Source organism: Schistocerca cancellata, chromosome 3 (genome assembly GCF_023864275.1).
Source record: "Schistocerca cancellata isolate TAMUIC-IGC-003103 chromosome 3, iqSchCanc2.1, whole genome shotgun sequence".
Classification (NCBI taxonomy): Eukaryota; Metazoa; Arthropoda; class Insecta; order Orthoptera; family Acrididae; genus Schistocerca; species Schistocerca cancellata.
Window position 1 is genome coordinate 41,880,199 of NC_064628.1, and position 25,815 is coordinate 41,906,013.

A 25,815-nucleotide genomic window follows, 5' to 3' on the forward strand; every position below is an offset into this window, starting at 1 on the left:
AGTTCGGTAATTTTCACATGTGTCAACACCTGCTTTCTTTGGGATTGGAATTATTATATTCTTCTTGAAGTCTGAGGGTATTTCGCCTGTCTCATACATCTTGCTCACCAGACGGTAGGGTTTTGTCAGGACTGGCTCTCCCAAGGCCGTCAGTAGTTCTAATGGAACGTTGTCTACTCCCAGGGCCTTGTTTCAACTCAGGTCATTCAGTACTCTGTACAAACAGTACATACTGCTTTATCAAGTATTTTATACCACATAACCATAAAGTCAGGCTCAAACAGAAACAAAAATTATTAGTTATTTGTTTGACTAGTGGTTTAAGGGAAGTTTAATTATCTAGGAAATGTATATACAGATATATTTGAGCTTCTTTCATCACAATAATGAATTTGCTCCCAACACAGCTTGGCATCTCACTTTGAAAGCACTCTTACTGGAGCAGTTGCCTCATATGGACCTGACAAATGTCAGGCCAAAATGGCTGCAAACATAGAACTAAAAGAGCTGATTCATTTCGAGGAGGAAACCACCTGTGAAATTGGAAAACTTACTGCAACTACTGCCAATAAAAGCCAGCATTAAGAAAACAATGATGTTTGGCCTGGTGTCAGGAGGAGAAACATTATAGAGTCCCTGCAGGTTGATGTGGCTGATTATAGAGTCCTTACAAGTTGACATGGCTACAATCCAAGAACTTTTACTGCAGCAAAGAGGCATGAAAACACTCAGGTGTATGACTGTTTGAGTTTCTGAAGAACTATCTAAATTTTGGATGAATACAGGCATTTCTATTACATTCTCTTCATTTTGGGCAATTACAGCATATTATTACATGAAAACAATAATTTTACTGTGAGTATGCACTTATTCTTCATTTTTACTTACATATTCATCCAGTATGAGGTAACTATTCTGCATCTGGAAGTAAACAAGAAAATGCAACATGTTGAAATAAATCAGCTCAACAGAATATGAAATACAGTAATCAGACAAGAAATCATGAAAAACACAATGAAAAGGCAATAATATAAATGACAGGAAAAGTAATTTACAGGTTCTGTGTAAAAAGTAATGAGTCAAATTCAGATAAAATATATTAAAGATACCACTACCACAGTCCTCAAAGTAGGACTCTTGGGCACTGACAAACATCTGCCAATGAGATTTCTATGCTTGGAAGGCATCCTGGAAGTCTCTACCCAGAATGTCCTTCAAGCAACACAGTAAAGACACTTTGACCTATGCTATGGTCTCATGGAGTGATCTTTTGAGGGCTGTCTTCACTTGGGGAAGTCTACTGAGGCCACATTGGGATTGCGGGGAGGGGGGGGAGGGGGAGCTGCAGAAATGTTGCAATGGCATTTTGGGTGAGGTAGTCATTTAACAGGAAGCGAGGGTGGCTTGGTGCATTGTGACAAGGCAGCCTCCAATTGGTGGCAATGCCTGGCCTCAGGCCTGTGATAGTTGGAAAACTTAACTAATGTTCTGAGTTCAACACTTACACACACTGCCCTTGTTTCTACTCATGGATGGGCATCCTGTGTGGTGTTTGTCTTCCACACTCTCTCAACTATATTTGAATAACAGCACTTTTTGACAGGCTTTCACTTCTGAACACTTGCTGAATCATGGACGACGTTTCCAAAGGCTATTTTTTGAGTCCCACACAGAATTTGATGGCATAGTGCTGCTTCATACAACACTGCATTTTTAGCTTCTACTGAGGCTATGGACAGTGGCACAGTGAAAAAATTATGTGAATAGCATACCAGTTAACTGGCCAATGACAACAGGCACATTTTGAAGGTGACTTACCTCTCCAAAGAACCCACCTAGCATGAGAGTACTGCAATACACAGTCATCTCAGAAAAAAATTCAAACATCAGCCCTCTACAGTAAAAGTGATGCTCACAGTTTTTTGAGAACCCGAGAGCCAATAATGAAACTTTACCCATAAAAAGAATCAACAGTAAACAATGTTACAATGATAAAGCTTTGGAATGAATTGAAGCCCATAGTTTAAAAAAAATTGCCAATATCTATTATGAAACAGTGTTCTTTTTTTGAATGACAGCTTATGTTCACATATCATGGCCCACACCATTCAAATTTGTCAGAGCATGCATTTCAATGTGTTGTAGCATCCTCCATAGAGTCCTGATCTAGCCCTGAGAAATTTCCAGTTCTTTGGTCCATTAAGAGACGATTTCAAAGGCTGTCGATTCACCTCCGATGAAGAGGTGAAAGAGACTGCTCAAGTGGAAAACTTTTTTCCTAAGGGTGTTGGAAAGCTTTTGGAGAGAGAGACTAAACGCACTGAGATGCAGGGTGACAGGGTGACTATGTTGAAAAATGGTGTCACTGTGAATTTTGTGCATTTGTGATAAATTAGGGAAATGTTGTTCCGATACTTTTTGACTTGACCCTTGTAGTAATGGAAACAATGACACTCGGAAAGTAATTCCAAGTGACAATGTCAAGTCATTTGTGATACAAAGAAATAAAAGGTGTCTCAAGACAATGGTGTTTCTTTTTTAGAAATAGTAAAAGTTCAGACAAAGTAATAGACACACGTAACTCTCAAAAATTGTGATGAAGCAAGCTGCGATCTTTTTACTTTCCCTCTTGTTTTGCCATCTGCCTCCTTAAATTCGTTTTTTTTTTCAGTTTTACCTAATTACCATTAACATATGTGAGTATAATCTGCATTTTCATAAAAGAGAAAGGTTGGCCCTCAGTTTTAAAGAATATAGCTCCAGATTTAATTTTGTGCTTTGTTTTGTATATGTAATCAATTTTCTAATTTTTTTGACTATTCCTAGCTAGTATCTTTTGTTATAACATGAAATCAGTAATTGTTTTGTAACTTAAATTCTATTGTTGACTTATAAACAAATATAAATTCTGTTCTTATTATAAACATTTGGAGGAACAACTAATAGTATTGTTAAAGGATCTATTTTGCTCTATTTGAAGACATGTTAGGAAAGCCAGACCTTAATTAATTCCAAAGTAATTACCAGGTTTGTCAAAAGTATTGTTTCTATAACTATATCCATTAATTTCATCATTTAAATGAATAATTCAGCCTAACTCTTGTAGTAGAAGAAACTGTTAAAAAGAACCAATTTTTCATATACAGTTAATTTAATGAGATATGTTTTAATTGTAATATCTGTAAATTAAACATCAAACAATATATAGTTTCAGTACCTATTATTGTGATGACATATAAAGGCCCGATTTTTTGTCCCGAGACAGTCAGTCCACGGCCGATTTTCAGACAAGAAACCTGTGCTGGTTAGGTCAACAACAATGCATCAACTTAACTGTGAAATAAGTGTAACATGAATAGGCCATGTGTCTTAACATGTCCAATTTATTTGAAAGACTGTGAAATTTGTGGTTAGGTTTTTACTGCTCATAGATGTACAACTGCAAACTATTGTAGCAGTATGCTGACATATGCCTGCAAACTGTTAATGAGGCTTATCAACATTTACCAATAGTTAGCTGGCCATATAACTGTGTAATATTGGGGGTTATGAACAGTGGAAGTAAAGAACTGTGAAATGCAATGTGCACCTGTCAGCTGCATCATTTACAGTATTCAGTGTTGAACTTCCACCCCCCCCCCCCCCCCCCCATTTTTCAGTCAGTATAACAACATAGTACATCAACACAAATGACTATCAATGAAGAAATAAAGCAGGCAAATGTCATAGAATGTTTACAGAATGTCGTCACAGGAAGCCAATGGTTCCAAACTAGAAAAATGCTATATTTTTTCTACTTCACCTGATAGGAGACAGACAACTCATAAAAAAAACATGCACTTATCAGGCCCCTAACCATAATGTACAAGATACTGACAAAAGTTATCAGGGCTCATGCAGACAAAAAGAAGGAATAAATTTTAATGCAATTTTTCCTGAAGTCAGTGGAATTTGAAAGTAGGTCTGAAATCAATTGTAATCTGATTTAAATAATGTACAATATGAACAACAAACACAGAAAAAAGTTAACAATGAAGTCATTGAACAAGCTGATGAGATTTTGAATTAAAACAGTTGATGACAATGTCTGGCTGTACAGTAAAAGAAATAAAGACAAGAGTGAAAGTGACCTAGAGTGCTTCTGCTAAATGAAACATGTAATATCTCGCAAGGAAAAGTTACCCTCTGTGTGTACTATCAATTTTGATTTACAGCTGTATGACATGGACTTTTAAGGCAGAAACCATTCAAAACTGCAAGATTACTCCGCAAGAAATGAAGGGATGCATGTAAGGCTTACCAGGATTGTCAGGAAAGGAAACAAATTGATAAGGGAACAAACTGAAGTGGAAGACCTAATTACGAATGTGATGAAAGTAAAATGAAGGTGTGTAGGACACATAGCCAATGAATGGTTATTCAGCAGATTATTTAGTTAGTTATTTGCATGTTCCATGGATCATACTTGTAACGGCTTGCTATGAATGTAATGAGACAGTTTTACAATTGTAGTACATCTTCTCAGCAGAAAATATGGTGACACGTTATTTACTTGACTGATACAGGTAGCCATGCTATAGATGCAACTATAATAGATGAGTATGTGTGGAGAGGCCAAACTAACTTGAGTCTCCTGATGAGGGGCAGCATTCTTTACAGTAGTTGCAAGGGTAATGATCTGGGTGATCGATTGATCTGGCCTTTTAACATTAGTCAACATTACCTTGCCATGTTGGTAATGCATAGGGCTGAAAGCACGGAAAAACTACAGCCATTACTTTTTTCCGGGGCATGCAGCTCTGCTATATGGTTAAATGATGATAGCACCCCCTAGGGTAAATATTCCAGAGGTTAAAATAATCCTCCATTCACATCTGTGGGTGGTAACTACTCAAGATGATGGCATCATTAGGAAATGCAAAACACATTCTACAGAACAGAGCATGGAATATTAGGTCCCTTAACCAGGTGGGTAGGGTAGAGAACTAAACAATGGAAAGTGATAGGTTCGAGTTAGATATGATGGGAAATGGTGATGTAAGGAGGCATGAATAAAAAGAGTTCTGCTCAGATGAGTATAGGATTATACATACAGAATGAAATAGTGGTTGTGCAGTAATAGGTCTAATAATGAATGAGAAAATAGAAATATGAATATCTACTACAAATAGCATAGTGAACACAGTATCACACCCAAGTTAGATATAAGATCAATAACCACCACAGTAATACAAGTTTATATGCTTACTAGCTCTTCATATTATGAAGATATTGAAAGAATGTATGACAATATAATGGAAAGGATAGATTGCTACTCATCATATAGAGGGATGTTGAGCCACAGATAGTCACAACAGGAAGACTATCGAACAAGTAAGTTTTTGACCAAAAAGGCCTTTATTGGAATTACACACACACACACACACACACACACACACACACACACACACAGTCTCTCAGAGACTGTGGTCATATATATGTGTGTTTGTGTGTGTGTGTGTGTGTGAGTGTGTTTTGCCTAATTCCAATGAAGGCCTTTTTGGCCAAAAGTTTATTTATCTGATAGTCTCTTTGTTGTGCCTACCTGTAACTCAACATCTCTTCTATATGGTGAGTAGCAATCTATTCTTTCCATAATATTGTTGTTATTCCACCATGGATTTTCCACTGTTTGAAAGAATGTATGATGGGGTAAAAGGAATTATTCCAATATCTAAGAGAAAAACAAATTTAATTGTGATGGGAGACTGAAATTTTATAGTTTAAGAAGGGAGCGGAGGAAAAATATTAACCAGAAATGAAAGAGGAAATTGCTTGGTAGAATTCTGCATAGAGGACAATTTAAACATTGCTCACACTAGATTTAAAAATTATGTAATAAGGTGATAAGCATAGAAGAGATGTGGAGGCACAGGAAGGTTTTAGATTGATTATACAGGGTGTGTCACTAACTATTGCCACCTAGAATAACTCTGAAAGTATGATAGTAGCTGAAAAGTTGGTGGGTAAATGTTGCATGGGACAATGGGGGCCATAATATGACGTTGGTTTTTTATTGCTAGGTGGGGTCACATCATGAAGGTCAACTTTGTTTTTTTAAATGTGATGCTATAGTTCAGTACTTATTTTCTGATAGCAGCTATCGAGACGAATTCAATGATGTGTAAAAGTAAGGTCTTTGAAAGTCAATGAAGGTCAAACAGGTGGCATGCCCATTTACAGAAGGTTTTCAAAGTGATGTCCATTGGTATCAATGCAGTGCTGAAATCATCTTATCATGGACTGATGTGGACTCTCAACTAAAGGTCGGCAGCTCGTGGTCTCGCGGTCGCGTTCTCACTTCCTGAGCATGGGGTCAGGGGTCAGGGTGTTAGTGTAGTCCTCATCATTTCATCATTATTCATGAAAGATTGGGCTGAGCAAAGGTTGGGAATTCGTACAAGTGCTGATAACTGCGCAGTTGAGCACATCACAAATCAGACATCATCATCATCATCATCTCAATTAAAATTTATTGCTTATGAAATGCAGATTTGAACTGATGGAATTCCAAAACAGTAAATTATGAAATGAAACTTGGAGAAACTGAAAGAATCAGATGTTGTTGAGACTTTCAGAGGGACCATTGCAACTATTAACTGAAACAAGAGAGAGAAATACAATACAAGATTAATGGGCAGCTTTGAGAGATGGAACAGTGAAGCCAGTAGAGAATCAAATAGGTAAAAGGACAAGATACAGCAGAAATCCTTAAATAATATGGAATATATTGAATTTAACTGACAAAAAACGAAAATATAAAAATGTTGCAAATAAAGCAGGATAAAGGAAATACTGATATCTAAAATAAGATTGACAGAAAGTGCAATATGGCTACACAGGAATGGCTAGATGTCAAATACAAGGCTGCAGAATAATGCATCACTGGAAGAAAGATAGATGCTGCCTACAAGAAAATTAAAGAGACCTTTGGAGAAAAGGGAGCAGCTGTATGAATGCCATGAGCTCAGGTGGCAAGCCAGTACTACACAAATAAAGGATAGCCAAAAGGCAGAAGGAGTATACAGGAGGATTATATGAGGGAAATGAAGTTCAAAGCAATATTATAGAAAGGGAAAAGGAATTAGATGAAGATGAGATGGGAGGTGCAATACTGAGAGAAGAATATGACAGAGCATGGAAAGACCTAAGTCGAAGCAAGACCCTTGCAGTAGACAGCATACCCTCAGAATTATTGATATCTTTGAGAGAGCCAGCTATGACAGAATTATAACAGGAAAAATACCCTCAGAATTCAAGAATAATGTAATGATACCATTTCCAAGGAAGCCAGTTGCTGACAGGTGTGAATATTACTGAACTATTACTTTTCCAAGTAACTGTTGCAAAATAATAACATGAGTTATATACAGAAAAACGGAATAAACTGGTAGAAGTTTACCTTGTGGAAGACCAGTTTGTCTTTCAAAGAAATGAAGAAACAATGTGAGGCAATACTGACCCTACAGCTATCTTAAGGATAGGTTAAAGAAAGGAAAACGTATGATTATAGCATTTGTAGATTTAGAGAAAGCTTTTGACAATGCTGAACAGAAATGACTCTTCGGCATTCTGAAGGTACCAGGAATAAAATACAGGGGCTATAAGGCTCTTTACAACTAGTACAGAAACCAGATTGCAGTTATGAGAGTCAAAAGACATGAACAGGAGAAAATGGTTGAGAAAGAAGTGGGACAGGGTTGTTACATATCACTGACGTTATTGAATCTGTACATCGGGCAAGCAGTAAACAAAACCTAGGGTAAATCTGGAAAGGGAGTTGTAGTTCAAGCAGTAGGGGAAAAAGAAGACAAAATTTTCTAATGACACTGTAATTGTCAGAGATGCAAGGGACTTGGAAAAGCAGTTGTATGGAATGGACAGTGCCTTGAAAACAGTTATAAGATTATCATCAACAAAAGTAAAACAAAGGCAATGGTATGTAGTCAAATTAAATCAGGTGATGCTAACAGAATTAGACAGTAAAAGTAGTAGATGTGTTTTGCTATTTGATATCAAAGTAACTGATGATGGCAGAATCAAACAATGGAAACTACAGGTAGGAATATCAACAGTGATGGAAAAGATAGATTGCTACTTATCATAAAGAAGACATGTTAAATTGCAGACAGGCACAATTAAAAGACATTTACACAAAGCTTTTGGCCACAGTCTTCATCAGCAAAAGAGAAACACACACCATTCATACACATGAGCAGGTACACCTCACACACAAATGACCATCAACTCTGGTAGTCTGGACCAGAATGCGACAAGAGGATATATCTAAAGACAGGATTTTTAGACATTAGTGAACTAAGGAGGGGAGGAGGGGGGGGGGGGGTGTTGCGCATAGAAGGTTAATGAATCGAGAATATAATAGAGGTTGGAGGCATTAATAGAAAAGACATGCAGCATGAAAGAAAAGGGAAAAGAGACACAATGGGAAGCATAACAGTTAAAGAATTTGGAAGAACTTAAAGAATTAATAAAATGATGTACATCCAAATTGAAGATTCAGAAACTGATCATCAAGTAGGAACTTCCAAACCAGACATGGACACAAAAAATGCAACCAGACTGAAGCAGTGGAAGAAAAGAGAGAAGAAAGCAAATATGAAACAACAAACACAGGGTCATGACAAATATTAATAATACATACTGATAAACTAATGGAAGAACAAGCTCAATTGAGGTTACAGAATGAGGAGCAAGTCACCAATAATAAACATAAAAACTGAAAATCTGGGAGTGAATGCCCTTTAGATTGAGAAAGTAATGTGTCTTCTATGTAGAAAAATCTGTACGAGAAGTTGTTGAGAAGCAGAAGCAAGTTAGTAAACTTTCCTGTAAATGAATACAAAATCGTGTGTGCTATTGTAACTATAGGTAAACTTACAAAATTAAAATACCATATGATACTGGATGTGGTGACGAAGGGTGAAATGCATAACATGGAGGCTTTAGTAGTACCAAACTTATGTGTGGATTGCATATTGAGAGGAGATTGGATAAAAGAACATCAAACAGAGTTTAATTTTGCAGAAAATGCCCTGAGGATTAGGAAGGATAAAAGAGAGCATCAATGGTTACCTTTACAGAGAAGACAACTACAGAAGGTCCCAATATATTTATGAGACATACTACGCTATGATAGAAAAAGACTATGGGAAAGTGGCACAAATGGTTTATATAAAATACTGAAATTTGAAACAGCATATTGAAGAAGAAAAACACATAATTGCAGAAAAGGAAATCACCCAGAAAAATCAAAAGAATGAAACATACATTTAGCACAATGAAGGATAAATTAGCCACCTTAGTACTGGAGTATAAAGAAGTATTTTCTGGAAATCCAAGCACCACCATACAAAATACAAATAAAAGCACATCAACTATACTTTACAATACTGTACACGATGCTGCACGCCAAGAAAGTTGCAGCAGGCACAAGAATACAGTGCACTTGGAATAGGCAAAAAACTGAAGATACTTCATGGAAAAGAGTTCACCAGAAACCTGAAGAAACACAATGCAAAGGGAGCAAATGAAGTGGCAGTACTGCATTGTAATGGACACAGATAAATTCCACACACATCCCCTTTCTAGACTGAACCCAATAGCAATGCTAGGGCAAAAAGGTTTTTCATATGAAGAGAAATAAAGTGAATAAGGATGCAACCTCCCCCCCCCCCCCCAGCCCCAGGAAGTACTTACGATTTGTGCCCAAAGTGTTAGTTAAAAGAGTGCAATTACTGTGGGCCCAAACACACAAATTTTGACTCACTGTCTTTGACAAGTGGTGAGGAGCTGACTGCAACTGTGTGACAAGACATCAGCAGTGCACAGGCATGCAGTGGCCCAGTTCGTCCCCACTACTACTGCCTTGGGGAGTGTCACTGGGTATGACTCTCTGCATGTGAATGGTCCCACAGCCACCGGTAGCCAGCGTCAAGATGTAGTGATGACCTCTGGCCAGTTTCATTCTACAACTGCTATTTTGCCAAGATGACCATGTGTGATAACATAGGGGGTGCACAAGGGGGGCAACTGACCTAAGATGACAGACGACGAATGGAGTATCAGCAATGCCACAAATGAAAGTGTTTATGTGTGTGAGTGCAAGTGCAAAAAAATGGGTATATTTCTTGTTATGTGCTTTCTTTTTGTCAATTTATCTGTTGTTTTCCCTTCAGTTGATGGATTTGAAGTAAAGATGTAAAGTGAATGATAATATGGATATCAGCATGTGTACATGTATATAGGCTATGTGGAGGGGCTGTGTTTTGTACTCTGCTGTTGTCTGTGACCATATTAAGGTGGAACACTTGTGAAGTTGATTAGTTTATGGTACTGGTTATGCGATTCAAATTTTATTACCTGCAAGTTTTTGCCTATTCTTGTTTGTTTTTCTTCTTCAAATTTTTTGTCAAATATGAAAAATAAGTTGGTGGGGCAATTGGTTTAGTCAGGAGGGGAGTGTAGTTAGTTGCACATGGCTCTTGAGACTAGTGGTTGTTTAATTTGCTACTGTCGTCTGATGTTTACCACAAGAATTGGCATAGGATAGAGTGTACATACATGTATTTATATTGTAGAAAAGGGGGTGTGCATTTCAGAACAAGAAATGATGTGATATGATTGCTGCATGTGAAGAATTAATTACTTCTTTCACATGATCAACATATTGTATGACTTTGCACGTGAGCATTTGTTATTTACTACTATGCTGCAATGATAAAACCTTACGGTTAACAGGCAGAAGCAGCCAATGCAGCCTTCGCTACCTATGGTATTAATATCAGTATGATGTAGTGTTTTGTTCATGATATACACTCCTGGAAATGGAAAAAAGAACACATTGACACCGGTGTGTCAGACCCACGGACTTTTGAGCGAGGGCGTATAGTGGGCATGCGGGAGGCCGGGTGGACGTACTGCCGAATTGCTCAACACGTGGGGCGTGAGGTCTCCACAGTACATCGATGTTGTCGCCAGTGGTCGGCGGAAGGTGCACGTGCCCGTCGACCTGGGACCGGACCGCAGCGACGCACGGATGCACGCCAAGACCGTAGGATCCTACGCAGTGCCGTAGGGGACCGCACCGCCACTTCCCAGCAAATTAGGGACACTGTTGCTCCTAGGGTATCGGCGAGGACCATTCGCAACCGTCTCCATGAAGCTGTGCTACGGTCCCGCACACCGTTAGGCCGTCTTCCGCTCACGCCCCAACATCGTGCAGCCCGCCTCCAGTGGTGTTGTGACAGGCGTGAATGGAGGGACGAATGGAGACGTGTCGTCTTCAGCGATGAGAGTCGCTTCTGCCTTGGTGCCAATGATGGTCGTATGCGTGTTTGGCGCCGTGCAGGTGAGCGCCACAATCAGGACTGCATACGACCGAGGCACACAGGGCCAACACCCGGCATCATGGTGTGGGGAGCGATCTCCTACACTGGCCGTACACCACTGGTGATCGTCGAGGGGACACTGAATAGTGCACGGTACAACCAAACCGTCATCGAACCCATCGTTCTACCATTCCTAGACCGGCAAGGACAATGCACGTCCGCATGTATCCCGTGCCACCCAATGTGCTCTAGAAGGTGTAAGTCAATTACCCTGGCCAGCAAGATCTCCGGATCTGTCCCCCATTGAGCATGTTTGGGACTGGATGAAGCGTCGTCTCACGCGGTCTGCACGTCCAGCACCAACGCTGGTCCAACTGAGGCGCCAGGTGGAAATGGCATGGCAAGCCGTTCCACAGGACTACATCCAGCATCTCTACGATCGTCTCCATGGGAGAATAGCAGCCTGCATTGCTGCGAAAGGTGGATATACACTGTACTAGTGCCGACATTGTGCATGCTCTGTTGCCTGTGTCTATGTGCCTGTGGTTCTGTCAGTGTGATCATGTGATGTATCTGACCCCAGGAATGTGTCAATAAAGTTTCCCCTTCCTGGGACAATGAATTCACGGTGTTCTTATTTCAATTTCCAGGAGTGTATGTGCTAAGAAAGTGTCACTGGAATACAGATCCAGATCCAGTCCAGGACCACTGAGTTGTGTGATAATGGGGGTCTACATATGGACACAAGTTTTGGCTCCTCAAATTGATCCTGAGAGAGAAGACTGAGGAGGGATGAGTTATGGAATGGAAACAAAATCATTATTTGGACCATATTAAAACAGTAAGAAAAGAGAAGAGTTAATGTGAACATGAGAGAGATTGTAGGGGCAAGAGAGGAGGTATCCCCCTCTCCTCCAGGTGAATGCTTGAGTGGAAGCATGTTGCACACAGGAGAGTTGTAGAGAGAGGGGATGGCAGTGTGGAGGATCATGCAAACAACTTAATGAAAGGAAGAATACAAGAAAAATAGTGAGATGTATACATATGTGTTAAAAAACACTATGATTAAAACAAGAGGCAGAGAGAAGTATGAAACTGGTGAGGGAAAGGGAAGACAGGAACAAGGATAAGGGACGTGGGTAGTTGGTGAACAGAAACTAGTGGAGGCTGATTGAAAGTGAATTGCAGGGAGAGCTCCCACAGCACAATACAGTGGTGGAGTTGGAATGGGATAGATCCACATGGCACATGGAGAAACTGTTGACTTTGACCTCAGAAATGGACACTGTGCTCTGCAACTGCTTGATCAAATTTATGTCATCAGAGTTTTGTAGGTTTGCTGTAAAGAGAGAAAACTGCCACAGTTTAATATTCACTGATTAATGTAACAGATGAATTTATGTGTAATTAAGATATTTTCAAAACCTCTGTGAAGTGTTACTGTGTTCATTTTGTGTGCAGGAACAACTGCTTTCATTTAGTACGCAGGAACAGTGAAAAATGTATCACCATAAGATAATAAACAGGATTGTTAATTGAATTTTCCCACAACAATAAGGAAATGTTTTATTTTTATATAATACCTGCACCCCCCCCCCCCCCCTATGAACCATGGACCTTGCCGTTGGTGGGGAGGCTTGCGTGCCTCAGCGATACAGATAGCCGTACCGTAGGTACAACCACAACGGAGGGGTATCTGTTGAGAGGCCAGACAAACGTGTGGTTCCTGAAGAGGGGCAGCAGCCTTTTCAGTAGTTGCAAGGGCAACAGTCTGGATGATTGACTGATCTGGCCTTGTAACAATAACCAAAACGGCCTTGCTGTGCTGGTACTGCGAACGGCTGAAAGCAAGGGGAAACTACGGCCGTAATTTTTCCCGAGGGCATGCAGCTTTACTGTATGATTAAATGATGATGGCGTCCTCTTGGGTAAAATATTGCGGAGGTAAAATAGTCCCCCATTCGGATCTCCGGGCGGGGACTACTCAAGAGGATGTCGTTATCAGGAGAAAGAAAACTGGCGTTCTACGGATCGGAGCGTGGAATGTCAGATCCCTTAATCGGGCAGGTAGGTTAGAAAATTTAAAAAGGGAAATGGATAGGTTAAACTTAGATACAGTGGGAATTAGTGAAGTTCGGTGGCAGGAGGAACAAGACTTCTGGTCAGGTGACTACAGGGTTATAAACACAAAGTCAAATAGGGGTAATGCAGGAGTAGGTTTAATAATGAATAGGAAAATAGGAGTGCGGGTAAGCTACTACAAACAGCATAGTGAACGCATTATTGTGGCCAAGATAGATACGAAGCCCACACCTACTACAGTAGTACAAGTTTATATGCCAACTAGCTCTGCAGATGACGAAGAAATTGAAGAAATGTATGATGAAATAAAAGAAATTATTCAGATAGTGAAGGGAGACGAAAATTTAATAGTCATGGGTGACTGGAATTCGAGTGTAGGAAAAGGGAGAGAAGGAAACGTAGTAGGTGAATATGGATTGGGGCTAAGAAATGAAAGAGGGAGCCGCCTGGTAGAATTTTGCACAGAGCACAACTTAATCATAGCTAACACTTGGTTTAAGAATCATGATAGAAGGTTGTATACATGGAAGAACCCTGGAGATACTAAAAGGTTGTTGTTGTTGTTGTGGTCTTCAGTCCTGAGACTGGTTTGATGCAGCTCTCCATGCTACTCTATCCTGTGCAAGCTTCTTCATCTCCCAGTACCTACTGCAACCTACATCCTTCTGAATCTGCTTAGTGTATTGATCTCTTGGTCTCCCTCTACGATTTTTACCCTCCACGCTGCCCTCCAATGCTAAATTTGTGATACCTCGATGCCTCAGAACATGTCCTACCAACCGATCCCTTCTTCTAGTCAAGTTGTGCCACAAACTTCTCTTCTCCCCAATCCTATTCAATACCTCCTCATTAGTTACGTGATCTACCCACCTTATCTTCAGCATTCTTCTGTAGCACCACATTTCGAAAAGGTATCAGATAGATTATATAATGGTAAGACAGAGATTTAGGAACCAGGTTTTAAATTTGCTAGACATTTCCAGGGGCAGATGTGGACTCTGACCACAATCTGTTGGTTATGACCTGTAGATTAAAACTGAAGAAACTGCAAAAAGGTGGGAATTTAAGGAGATGGGACCTGGATAAACTGAAAGAACCAGAGGTTGTACAGAGTTTCAGGGAGAGCATAAGGGAAAAATTGACAGGAATGGGGGAAAGAAATACAGTAGAAGAAGAATGGGTAGCTTTGAGGGATGAAGTAGTGAAGGCAGCAGAGGATCAAGTAGGTAAAAAGACGAGGGCTAGTAGAAATCCTTGGGTAACAGAAGAAATATTGAATTTAATTGATGAAAGGAGAAAATATAAAAATGCAGTAAGTGAAGCAGGCAAAAAGGAATACAAACGTCTCAAAAATGAGATCGACAGGAAGTGCAAAATGGCTAAGCAGGGATGGCTAGAGGACAAATGTAAGGATGTAGAGGCTTGTCTCACTAGGGGTAAGATAGATACTGCCTACAGGAAAATTAAAGAGACCTTTGGAGATAAGAGAACCACTTGTATGAACATCAAGAGCTCAGATGGAAACCCAGTTCTCAGCAAAGAAGGGAAAGCAGAAAGGTGGAAGGAGTATATAGAGGGTCTATACAAGGGCGATGAACTTGAGGACAATGTTATGGAAATGGAAATGGAAGAGGATGTAGATGAAGACGAAATGGGAGATACGATACTGCGTGAAGAGTTTGACAGAGCACTGAAAGACCTGAGTCGAAACAAGGCCCCCGGAGTAGACAACATTCCATTGGAACTACTGACGGCCTTGGGAGAGCCAGTCCTGACAAAACTCTACCATCTGGTGAGCAAGATGTATGAAACAGGCGAAATACCCTCAGACTTCAAGAAGAATATAATCATTCCAATCCCAAAGAAAGCAGGTGTTGACAGATGTGAAAATTACCGAACAATCAGTTTAATAAGCCACAGCTGCAAAATACTAACACGAATTCTTTACAGACGAATGGAAAAACTGGTAGAAGCCGACCTCGGGGAAGATCAGTTTGGATTCCGTAGAAATGTTGGAACATGTGAGGCAATACTGACCTTACGACTTATCTTAGAAGAAACATTAAGGAAAGGCAAACCTACGTTTCTAGCATTTGTAGACTTAGAGAAAGCTTTTGACAATGTTGACTGGAATACTCTCTTTCAAATTCTAAAGGTGGCAGGGGTAAAATACAGGGAGTGAAAGGCTATTTACAATTTGTACAGAAATCAGATGGCAGTTATACGAGTCGAGGGACATGAAAGGAAAGCAGTGGTTAAGAAGGGAGTAAGACAGGGTTGTAGCCTCTCCCCGATGTTATTCAATCTGTATATTGAGCAAGCAGTAAAGGAAACAAAAGAAAAATTCGGAGTAGGTATTAAAATCCATGGAGAAGAAATAAAAACGTTGAGGTTCGCCGATGACATTGTAATTCTGTCAGAGACAGCAAAGGACTTGGAAGAGCAGTTGAATGGAATGGATGGTGTCTTGAAGGGAGGATATAAGATGAACATCAACAAAAGCAAAACGAGGATAATGGAATGTAGTCGAATTAAGTCGGGTGATGTTGAGGGTATTAGATTAGGAAATGAGACACTTAAAGTAGTAAAGGAGTTTTGCTATTTGGGGAGCAAAATAACTGATGATGGTCGAAGTAGAGAGGATATAAAATGTAGACTGGCAATGGCAAGGAAAGCGTTTCTGAAGAAGAGAAATTTGTTAACATCGAGTATAGATTTAAGTGTCAGGAAGTCATTTCTGAAAGTATTTGTATGGAATGTAGCCATGTATGGAAGTGAAACATGGACGGTAAATAGATTGGACAAGAAGAGAATAGAAGCTTTCGAAATGTGGTGCTACAGAAGAATGCTGAAGATTAGATGGGTAGATCACATAACTAATGAGGAAGTATTGAATAGGATTGGGGAGAAGAGAAGTTTGTGGCACAACTTGACCAGAAGAAGGGATCGGTTGGTAGGACATGTTCTGAGGCATCAAGGGATCACCAATTTAGTATTGGAGGGCTGCGTGGAGGGTAAAAATCGTAGGGGGAGACCAAGAGACACTAAGCAGATTCAGAAGGATGTAGGTTGCAGTAGGTACTGGGAGATGAAGAAGCTTGCACAGGATAGAGTAGCATGGAGAGCTGCATCAAACCAGTCTCAGGACTGAAGACCATAACAACAACAAATACCTGCACTTGCAAACTTTATAAATTGAAGTAATATCACATTTTCAACAAAGAGATGCCTCTGTACAGTTAATGTCTATGAATCTGTTCACATTGGCCTTTACATAAACTGAAACCTTGAATACTGATGTGGATTGCAGGGAAAGAAACCATAAAATGTGCTACAATCAGAAGTACACTTTGCAATGCACTTTACAGTGGTTTGCTGAGAGTAGATAAAGAAATAAGTGTACATTAATATCTTGACTCAAGTAGGGTGAAATTTCTGCCAGACCTATTACATCATCATTGTCCACCTCTGCTGCTCCATTGTCAGCATATCTGGCTGCTAATTTGAAGTCTCGCATTCTATTCCTTCTACTGCCAGGGATTCTTCTTCAGTGTGAGGACTGCAATGAGACACACTCAGCTTTTTGATGCCAATTAAGGAGCTACTTGAGTACGAAGTAGGGACTGTAAACTCTAAAAAGCCAAAAACGGCCCGGAGAGCTGTGTGCTGATCCCACACTCCTCCATACTGCATTATATGATGCCATTGGCAGAGAATGACATGGTGGTCAGTCATTCCTGATTGGCCCATCAGGATGAGAATGAGGAGCTTTGCTGTTGCTATTAAATCAGAGGTATTTGATATCACAAAGCAAAGTAACCACTGAGGAAGTCCATGGCTTTGCAAACAGAACAATCTTACAATAGCCTTGTACCCTGCTCATAAATATGCATAGTAATTTTTATGTCTTTAACAGTTAAGAATTTTATTAAGGAGTTGCACAATAAATGTGCTTTGATATAATTTGTTATCACATACTCTATGGACATTAGAAAATGTCACTCACATACCTTTTGGTTACTTTCAGGGACCAGAACAGGTACATTTTTATGTCTCTCCAAGAAATTTTGAAACTGCTGATCTGTCACATAGAACTTTTCTGCATTCCGAAGAGCATTCTCCCCAACATTTTCTCCTTTAAGCAGCAGACACTGAAAAACCTAGAACAAAAGGTCCATGGCAGGAGTTCTCAACTTAAATCCATGAAAATACCAAACCTTTCATACAGATCAATGTATTAATTTTGAGATTATTGAAAATACATAAACAGAAACACAAAACTCCAGACTTGAGTACCATTGAAGTAATTAAAGATGAGACATGTATGAAATAATACATCTTAGGTGCACATCAGGCATTAACATACTCGTATCTTTCAGAACCAGAGTGCTAAACAGTACCAGAAGTTTACAAACTTAAGAAAAAAATTACACATACATAGGAAATACAGGCTGTAGGAATTATTGGCTACTTACTGACATTAACCAAGATAGTGTAGTTCAAATATGTAACAATGTGAATATATGTAAAATAATATGTCAATACTGGCATATGTAATAACAATCTTATTAAAAAACAGAGATAGAAGACTCAATTAAATCCTCTTATTTCACCATGAATTTACTTTTGTGGTCTGGAGAAATAGTGTGAGAAAAAATGCTGTACAGTATGAAGACCTTGGATGGAGAGGGAAAGAGGAAGCTCAGCCAACTGCAGAACAATGTGAGGAAAAATCGCTATTAAACTACAAAAATTAAAATTATAAATACCTAATGTCTGCTTTATGATCTCAAGAAAAAATTGGAGAGGGTAACAGTTTTTCTATTTATGGCTTCCTATTATTCAGCTTTGATTTCTGAGTCATATTTTCTTTAACAGCTTATCAGAAATGGTTCAACAATTTGGATAAATTTGCAATGTATTCCAAACTGATGAGCAATACTCAAGAATCAGTCTCACAAATGTTTTGTAAGCTACTTATTTCATGCATAAAATGAGTTTCCTTAATATTCTTCTAATGCACCTCAGCCTGGGATCTGCTTTTCCTAAAATTAGTTTTACATGATCATTCCATTTTTTGTTGCTGCAAATAGTTATTCCTAGGTATCTTATGGTTTTTACTGCTTCTAGCAGTTTTTCATCAATAGCCAAAATGAACACTAATGGGTATATTTGTCTACTGATGTGTAATAAGTTATATTTATTTATATTCAGGGTCAACTGGTTTTCCTGCATTCTGCTACAGTCTTCTGCCATTGCAGTCTTCCTATAGACAACAGCATTGCCTGAGAATAACATCTGCTGCTAGAAAGGGAGCAAGTTCTTTTGCATAACATCTGTAGAATCTCACCTGGCCCAGATGCCTTTCTCTTGTTAAGTGATTTTACTTGATTTTCTGTTCTGCAGTCACTTATCTCAATATCTGACATTTCAGCATTTGCATTATATTAAATGGAGAAACTGTACTCCAATCTCAAAAGTACAATTCAGTATTTTGGCATTTTTCCTGTCATCTTCTGTTTTGGTGCCAGTATGGTCACTGATGAATGAATAGATCATTTTGATCCATTTTCTGACTTTAGACACAACCAAAATACCTTAGGATTTTCTGCCAGACCAGTTGGTAAAACTTTACTTTTGAATTCATTGAAAGCTTTCCTTATGCACAGTATGGCTTCTATTTTTCAGTTGGGCTCTGACTTTGCTTAAATCTGAGATGAAGCTCTATTTGTCGCTGCAATAACTTTGTAATATGATTACTGAATCGTGGTGGATCTTTTCCATCAGTCACAAACTAGCTTAGCATATATTTCTTAAAGGTATACTGAACAATAGTTTTGAATTTCATTTTTGCTCCACATCTCTGTCCTCAGAACTGAATACTGGATTTTGACTATTCAGATACTTTCCAATTTGTTTCCTGTTACTCTTGCCAAGCAAAAATATTTTCCCACCTTTCTTAACACTCCTTATAACATCCCTGGTCACTGACGCTATCACAAACTTATAATCACTTACACCCTCATATATGTTAACTGATTCAAAAAGTTGATGTCTGTTCATTGCTGGGATGTGAAACACGCTGCTCATGGAAGTCATTTCCCCAACTAATTGCTCAAAGTAACTTTCAGACAAGACATTCAGAACAGTCTCACATGAATCCTTGACTATGGCACTACTTTTAATTGCGCAGCTCTCCCATCCAATAGCTAGCAAATTGAGGTCTCACCCTGTGACAACAGCATGATCAGTGAACTTGCTCACAACAGGCACAAAATTTTCTATGAAGCACTCTGGCCTATGGTTCCTGAGGCAGGTGGTCTATAAAAGCATCCAATTAACTTGTTTGACACACCTCTGATGCTTCTCTCAACACAGCTTCACACTCAAGATTCTGTTGTAATCTCCTCATAGATACTACTAAATACTTTACAACAATAAATACACAACTGCCATTGGTGTCTAGCCTATCTCTGCAATATATATTTCAATCTGCATTTAGTATTTAACTTTTAATTCCAGCCAGCTTTCTGTTGCTGATATCTTGATGGCATTGTTATCTTTCATAACTGAAACTAATTCTGTGACTTTTCATGTGTGCTCCTGCAATTCACTGATACCACATTAACATTTCTTTATCTGAAAGAACATAAGTTCTCTTCGGAGAGTAATGTGGATGATATTTCTTCAGTTATGGTAGGTGACTTCATCATTAACCCTACACAGGAGTTCCAACTTAAATACATATCTTCAGAAACCAACTACAAAAGCAGACTCTAGGAACAAATAATATCTGCAAGTGCTTGCACCCATAGTTTGTGGGATGAGTGAAATTTTTGGTGTTGCAGATTTCTTCACAACAAAATTTGTGATGCATTCTCCATCACTGCTAGTTTTTCGTTACATATCCCAACATTCATCAATGTCTTTCAAAGGTCACCCTTCAAGAATAACGTTTTCCACACTAACATATTTTTTACTCTTTTCTGATTCCTTTTTAAACAATCCTCTTTCTCAAAATCAAATGTCTTCTTTCTGCTGTATTACAATTCATATATACATAAATATATATATAAGAGACTTACCAAACAAAAGCGCTGGCATATCCGCGGATGGATATGTGTGTGTGTGCGAGTGTATACCTGTCCTTTTTTCCCCCTAAGGTAAGTCTTTCCGCTCCCGGGATTGGAATGACTCCTTACCCTCTCCCTTAAAACCCAAATCCTTTTGTCTTTCCCTCTCCTTCCCTCTTTCCTGACGAGGCAACCGTTGGTTGCGAAAGCTAGAATTTTGTGTGTATGTTTGTGTTTGTTTGTGTGTCTATCGACCTGCCAGCGCTTTTGTTTGGTAAGTCTCATCATCTTTCTTTTTAGATATATTTTTCCCACGTGGAATGTTTCCCTCTATTATATTCATATCATAAATATATAATGTGATAACCTGATTTGTATAACCCATCCTTTAACATCCAGTACAACAGTACAAGCTACTAAGAATAGAATAGAATATTTTTATTAGCCTTTCAGTATTTTTCATACAATTGGCTGATGTCTATGAACTAGAATAAAGCATACTTAGAACCTAGTCAACAGCTCAAGAGGCTGTGGAGATTGATTTGACATTTTTTTTAGTGCACAAACCTTACTACACTAAATAAACACGTTAGAAGTCCTTCAATCAATTATCTTAGTTTTTTCCTTAAATAAGTCTACTATTGTTTCTTGCATTAGGACTTTGTGATGATTCATGATTCACTACTGCACAGCTGTCTATATTCATACTTTACTGCAACACACATAATATGTTGTCTGTTGCCAATTTCACTCACCTTCCAACGTACAGGCCTCAGTGCCACAATATTATCTGACATGTCTTCTTCCAGATTCTCCATATTCACCACAGTATTGATTTTAAATGCTACATTGTATTGATGACACCAGTCACGAATTTTCATCAGCTTCTTAATATGGGTACCCTTCCCTCTTCCAATATTGCAGTTAGTTTCTTCATCAAATGAATCACATGAAATGGCCAAGATGTCCAAATATTTTCCTGCAAATTTATAAAACTTCAATAGTGGCAGAATTGTATTTTTGACCCCAACTGACCCCCAACACCCCTCACCAGCCTGCACACACACACACACACACACACACACACACACACACGCACCAAAATATGTAGGTTATTTTCTGTCAAGTAAGAACTTAACACAATAGTCAATAGCATTCATTCACGCAAAGCATTCTGAATATGCTGTCCTGAGGGAGAATCTTCGCATACTTAGAATGAGTTAATATTATGAAAAGGAAAGATCGCTACTCACCATATGGCGAAACTGTTGAGTCACGTACAGGCCCAACAAGAACACTAAATACACAAGCTTTTGGCCAAAAGGTCTTCTTCTGAAACAGACAAAAAACACACACACATATTCACGTAAATGCAGCTCACACACACATGACCACTGTATCTGGCCCTGGCAGCCAGAGACAGTGGCCATGTGTGTGTGAACTGCATTTGCATGAATATAGACGTGCGTGCGTGTGTTTGGTCTATTTCACAAGAAGGCCTTCTGATAGAAAGCTTGTGTGTTTAGTAGTCTTTTTGTTGTGCCTGTCTGTGACTCAACACCTCCGCTTTATGGTGACCAGCCAACTTTCTTTTCATAGTAGTGTCATTATTCTGTCCTGGATTTTCCACTGTTAGATGGAATGGTTTGAAATATACATTACTGTATTGACGCATCAATGATAAAATTACTGCTATACAATAGGCATGTTAGGCTTCAAATCTGGAGCCCTTGCTATAGTAGCTTTATGCTTACTATGGAGTGAGTAAAGATGATCCTTCACCACGTGAGTGGAAGACTTCCACATGCCCAGGGCCACTCTTTGATGAGGTGTTAAAAGAGACCACTGAGCACTAACATGCACTTATGAACTAATTGTTACACGTCCATGATAACTATTGTGGAGAACTTCCACAGTTAAAACACGGCAAGAAGTACTTTTCTTGGGGCAGAAATTTAGCACCATTTCAATAGTGGTCCTGGCCACCATGGTGTACGTGCAGCATCCCTTTTTCAAATCCCATATACCTAGTAAGGCACTTTTTTGGTTTAGAGCCTTTTTTTTACACTTTCACTGAATAATGACCACCATGTTTTCGTAACCTTATTAACCACTGAAATGCGGATATTATTACTATTATTACCCCCCCCCCCACCCCCCCTCATACATGGAACTATGCATTTTTTTTGGTTTCAGAATGGTAGTTAGCAATAAGCCCTATTGATCTTTATGTACTTCTTGACTTTCTCCTTACATTAGTACTGTGCTAGTTCATTAGTAACTACCATTGTTGAAAAAAAAATCATATTTACAAATTAATAAGAAATCAATGCTAAATATATCACAAACAGAAGAAATTAAATGAACTTCAAGTTATCTCCTTTTACAGCTGTTGATTACAGACTATTTTGATGTTATAGTACAATAAAAATGCCCTTAGGAATCTCATCTGTAAATGTAAATCCCAGTACTGGTAAGGATGGGTATACACTCGCACACACACACACATATTCATCCACACATATCGGATGGATATGTGTGTGTGTGCGAGTGTATACCCGTCCTTTTTTCCCCCTAAGGTAAGTCTTTCCGCTCCCGGGACTGGAATGACTCCTTACCCTCTCCCTTAAAACCCACATCCTTTCGTCTTTCCCTCTCCTTCCCTCTTTCCTGATGAGGCAACTGTTTGTTGCGAAAGCTTGAATTTTGTGTGTATGTTTGTGTTCGTTTGTGTGTCTGTCGACCTGCCAGCACTTTCATTTGGTAAGTCACATCATCTTTGTTTTATATATATATATATATATATATATATATATATATATAGGGTGTTTCAAAAATAACCGGTATATTTGAAACGGCAATAAAAACTAAACGAGCAGCGATAGAAATACACCGTTTGTTGCAATATGCTTGGGACAACAGTACATTTTCAGGCGGACAAACTTTCGAAATTACAGTAATTACAATTTTCAACAACAGATGGCACTACAAGTGATGTGAAAGATATAGAAGACAACGCAGTCTGTGGGTGCGCCATTCTGTACGTCGTCTTTCTGCTGTAAGAGTGTGCTGTTCACAACGCGCAAGTGTGCTGTAGACAACATGGTTTATTCCTTAGAACAGAGGATTTTTCTGGTGTTGGAATTCCACTGCCTAGAACACAGTGTTGTTGCAACAAGACGAAGTTTTCAACGGAGGTTTAATGTAACCAAAGGACCGAAAAGCGATACAATAAAGGATCTGTTTGAAAAATTTCAACGGACTGGGAACGTGACGGATGACCGTGCTGGAAAGGTAGGGCGACCGCGTACGGCAACCACAGAGGGCAACGTGCAGCTAGTGCAGCAGGTGATCCGACAGCGGCCTCGGGTTTCCGTTTGCCGTGTTGCAGCTGCGGTCCAAATGACGCCAACGTCCACGTATCGTCTCATTCGCCAGAGTTTACACCTCTATCCGTACAAAATTCAAACGCGGCAACCCCTCAGCGCTGCTACCATTGCTGCACGAGAGACATTCGCTAACGATATAGTGCACAGGATTGATGACGGCGATATGCATGTGGGCAGCATTTGGTTTACTGACGAAGCTTATTTTTACCTGGACGGCTTTGTCAATAAACAGAACTGGCGCATATGGGGAACCGAAAAGCCCCATGTTGCAGTCCCATCGTCCCTGCATCCTCAAAAAGTACTGGTCTGGGCCGCCATTTCTTCCAAAGGAATCATTGGCCCATTTTTCAGATCCGAAACGATTACTGCATCACGCTATCTGGACATTCTTCGTGAATTTGTGGCGGTACAAACTGCCTTAGACGACACTGCGAACACCTCGTGGTTTATGCAAGATGGTGCCCGGCCACATCGCACAGCTGACGTCTTTAATTTCCTGAATGAATATTTCGATGATCGTGTGATTGCTTTGGGCTATCCGAAACATACAGGAGGCGGCGTGGATTGGCCCCCCTATTCGCCAGACATGAACCCCTGTGACTTCTTTCTGTGGGGACACTTGAAAGACCAGGTGTACCGCCAGAATCCAGAAACAATTGAACAGCTGAAGCAGTACATCTCATCTGCATGTGAAGCCATTCCGCCAGACACGTTGTCAAAGGTTTCAGGTAATTTCATTCAGAGACTATGCCATATTATTGCTACGCATGGTGGATATGTGGAAAATATCGTACTATAGAGTTTCCCAGACCGCAGCGCCATCTGTTGTTGAAAATTGTAACTACTGTAATTTCGAAAGTTTGTCTGCCTGAAAATGTACTGTTGTCCCAAGCATATTGCAACAAACGGTGTATTTCTATCGCTGCTCGTTTAGTTTTTATTGCCGTTTCACATATACTGGTCATTTTCGAAACACCATATATATATATAAGCGCTGGCAGGTCGATAGACACACAAACAAACACAAAAATACACACAAAATTCAAGCTTTCGCAACAAACGGTTGCTTCATCAGGAAAGAGGGAAGGAGAGGGAAAGATGAAAGGATGTGGGTTTTAAGGGAGAGGGTACGGAGTCATTCCAATCCCGGGAGCAGAAAGACTTACCTTAGGGGGAAAAAAGGACAGGTATACACTCGCACATACACACATATCCATCCGCATATACACAGACACAAGCAGACAAAAAGTCTTTCCGCTCCTGGGATTGGAATGACTCCTTACCCTCTCCCTTAAAACCCACATCCTTTCGTCTTTCCCTCTCCTTCTTTCCTGACGAAGCAACCGTTTGTTGCAAAAGCTTGAATTTTGTGTGTATGTTTGTGTTTGTTTGTGTGTCTATCGACCTGCCAGCGCTTTTGTTTGGTAAGTCTCATCATCTTTCTTTTTAGATATATTTTTTCCACGTGGAATGTTTCCCATATATATAATTTTTTCCTTCGTGGAATGTTTCCTCCTATTATAACCAAGTAAGAACATACATACATATAAGGGGAAATCAAATGAAAAGGAGACAGATGATAAAAAGGTAAGTAAACTGTTTATTATTTCAAAAGTAATCACCATAACTGTTAATACATTTATCCCACTGTGAGACAAGACAGCCAGTGCATTCATGGAAAAACTTTTGCGGTTGTCAATACAACCATTATTTTCTGAATACTAAAGACATATACAAGCACACACAGCTTCATTGTGCCTTCAATCAACAAGGCAAATCTTCAGGGAAGTGGAGAATTGTTCATGCTTACATTAGTTAAATTGAAGCTAGTAAACTTTCTCAATCTCAGAAAGACTCATACATTATTAAGGCTTAGAGAAAAGA

The 25,815-nt window shown here is 39.4% G+C and overlaps 1 protein-coding gene across 3 annotated transcripts in view; it reads right to left on the reverse strand.

Annotated features, from left to right (window-relative positions):
* The window catches only part of LOC126176878 (radical S-adenosyl methionine domain-containing protein 2-like), a 95,477-nt gene that overhangs the window by 19,043 nt on the left and 50,619 nt on the right, over positions 1 to 25,815 (reverse strand). For all 3 annotated transcript variants that reach the window (XM_049924078.1, XM_049924077.1, XM_049924075.1), the window contains exons 3-5: positions 21,298 to 21,521; positions 17,480 to 17,629; positions 889 to 921 (exon numbers count right to left, since the gene is read on the reverse strand). In XM_049924078.1, the coding sequence (XP_049780035.1) occupies positions 889 to 921; positions 17,480 to 17,629; positions 21,298 to 21,521 (407 nt within the window). The remainder of the gene's footprint in view (positions 1 to 888; positions 922 to 17,479; positions 17,630 to 21,297; positions 21,522 to 25,815) is intronic.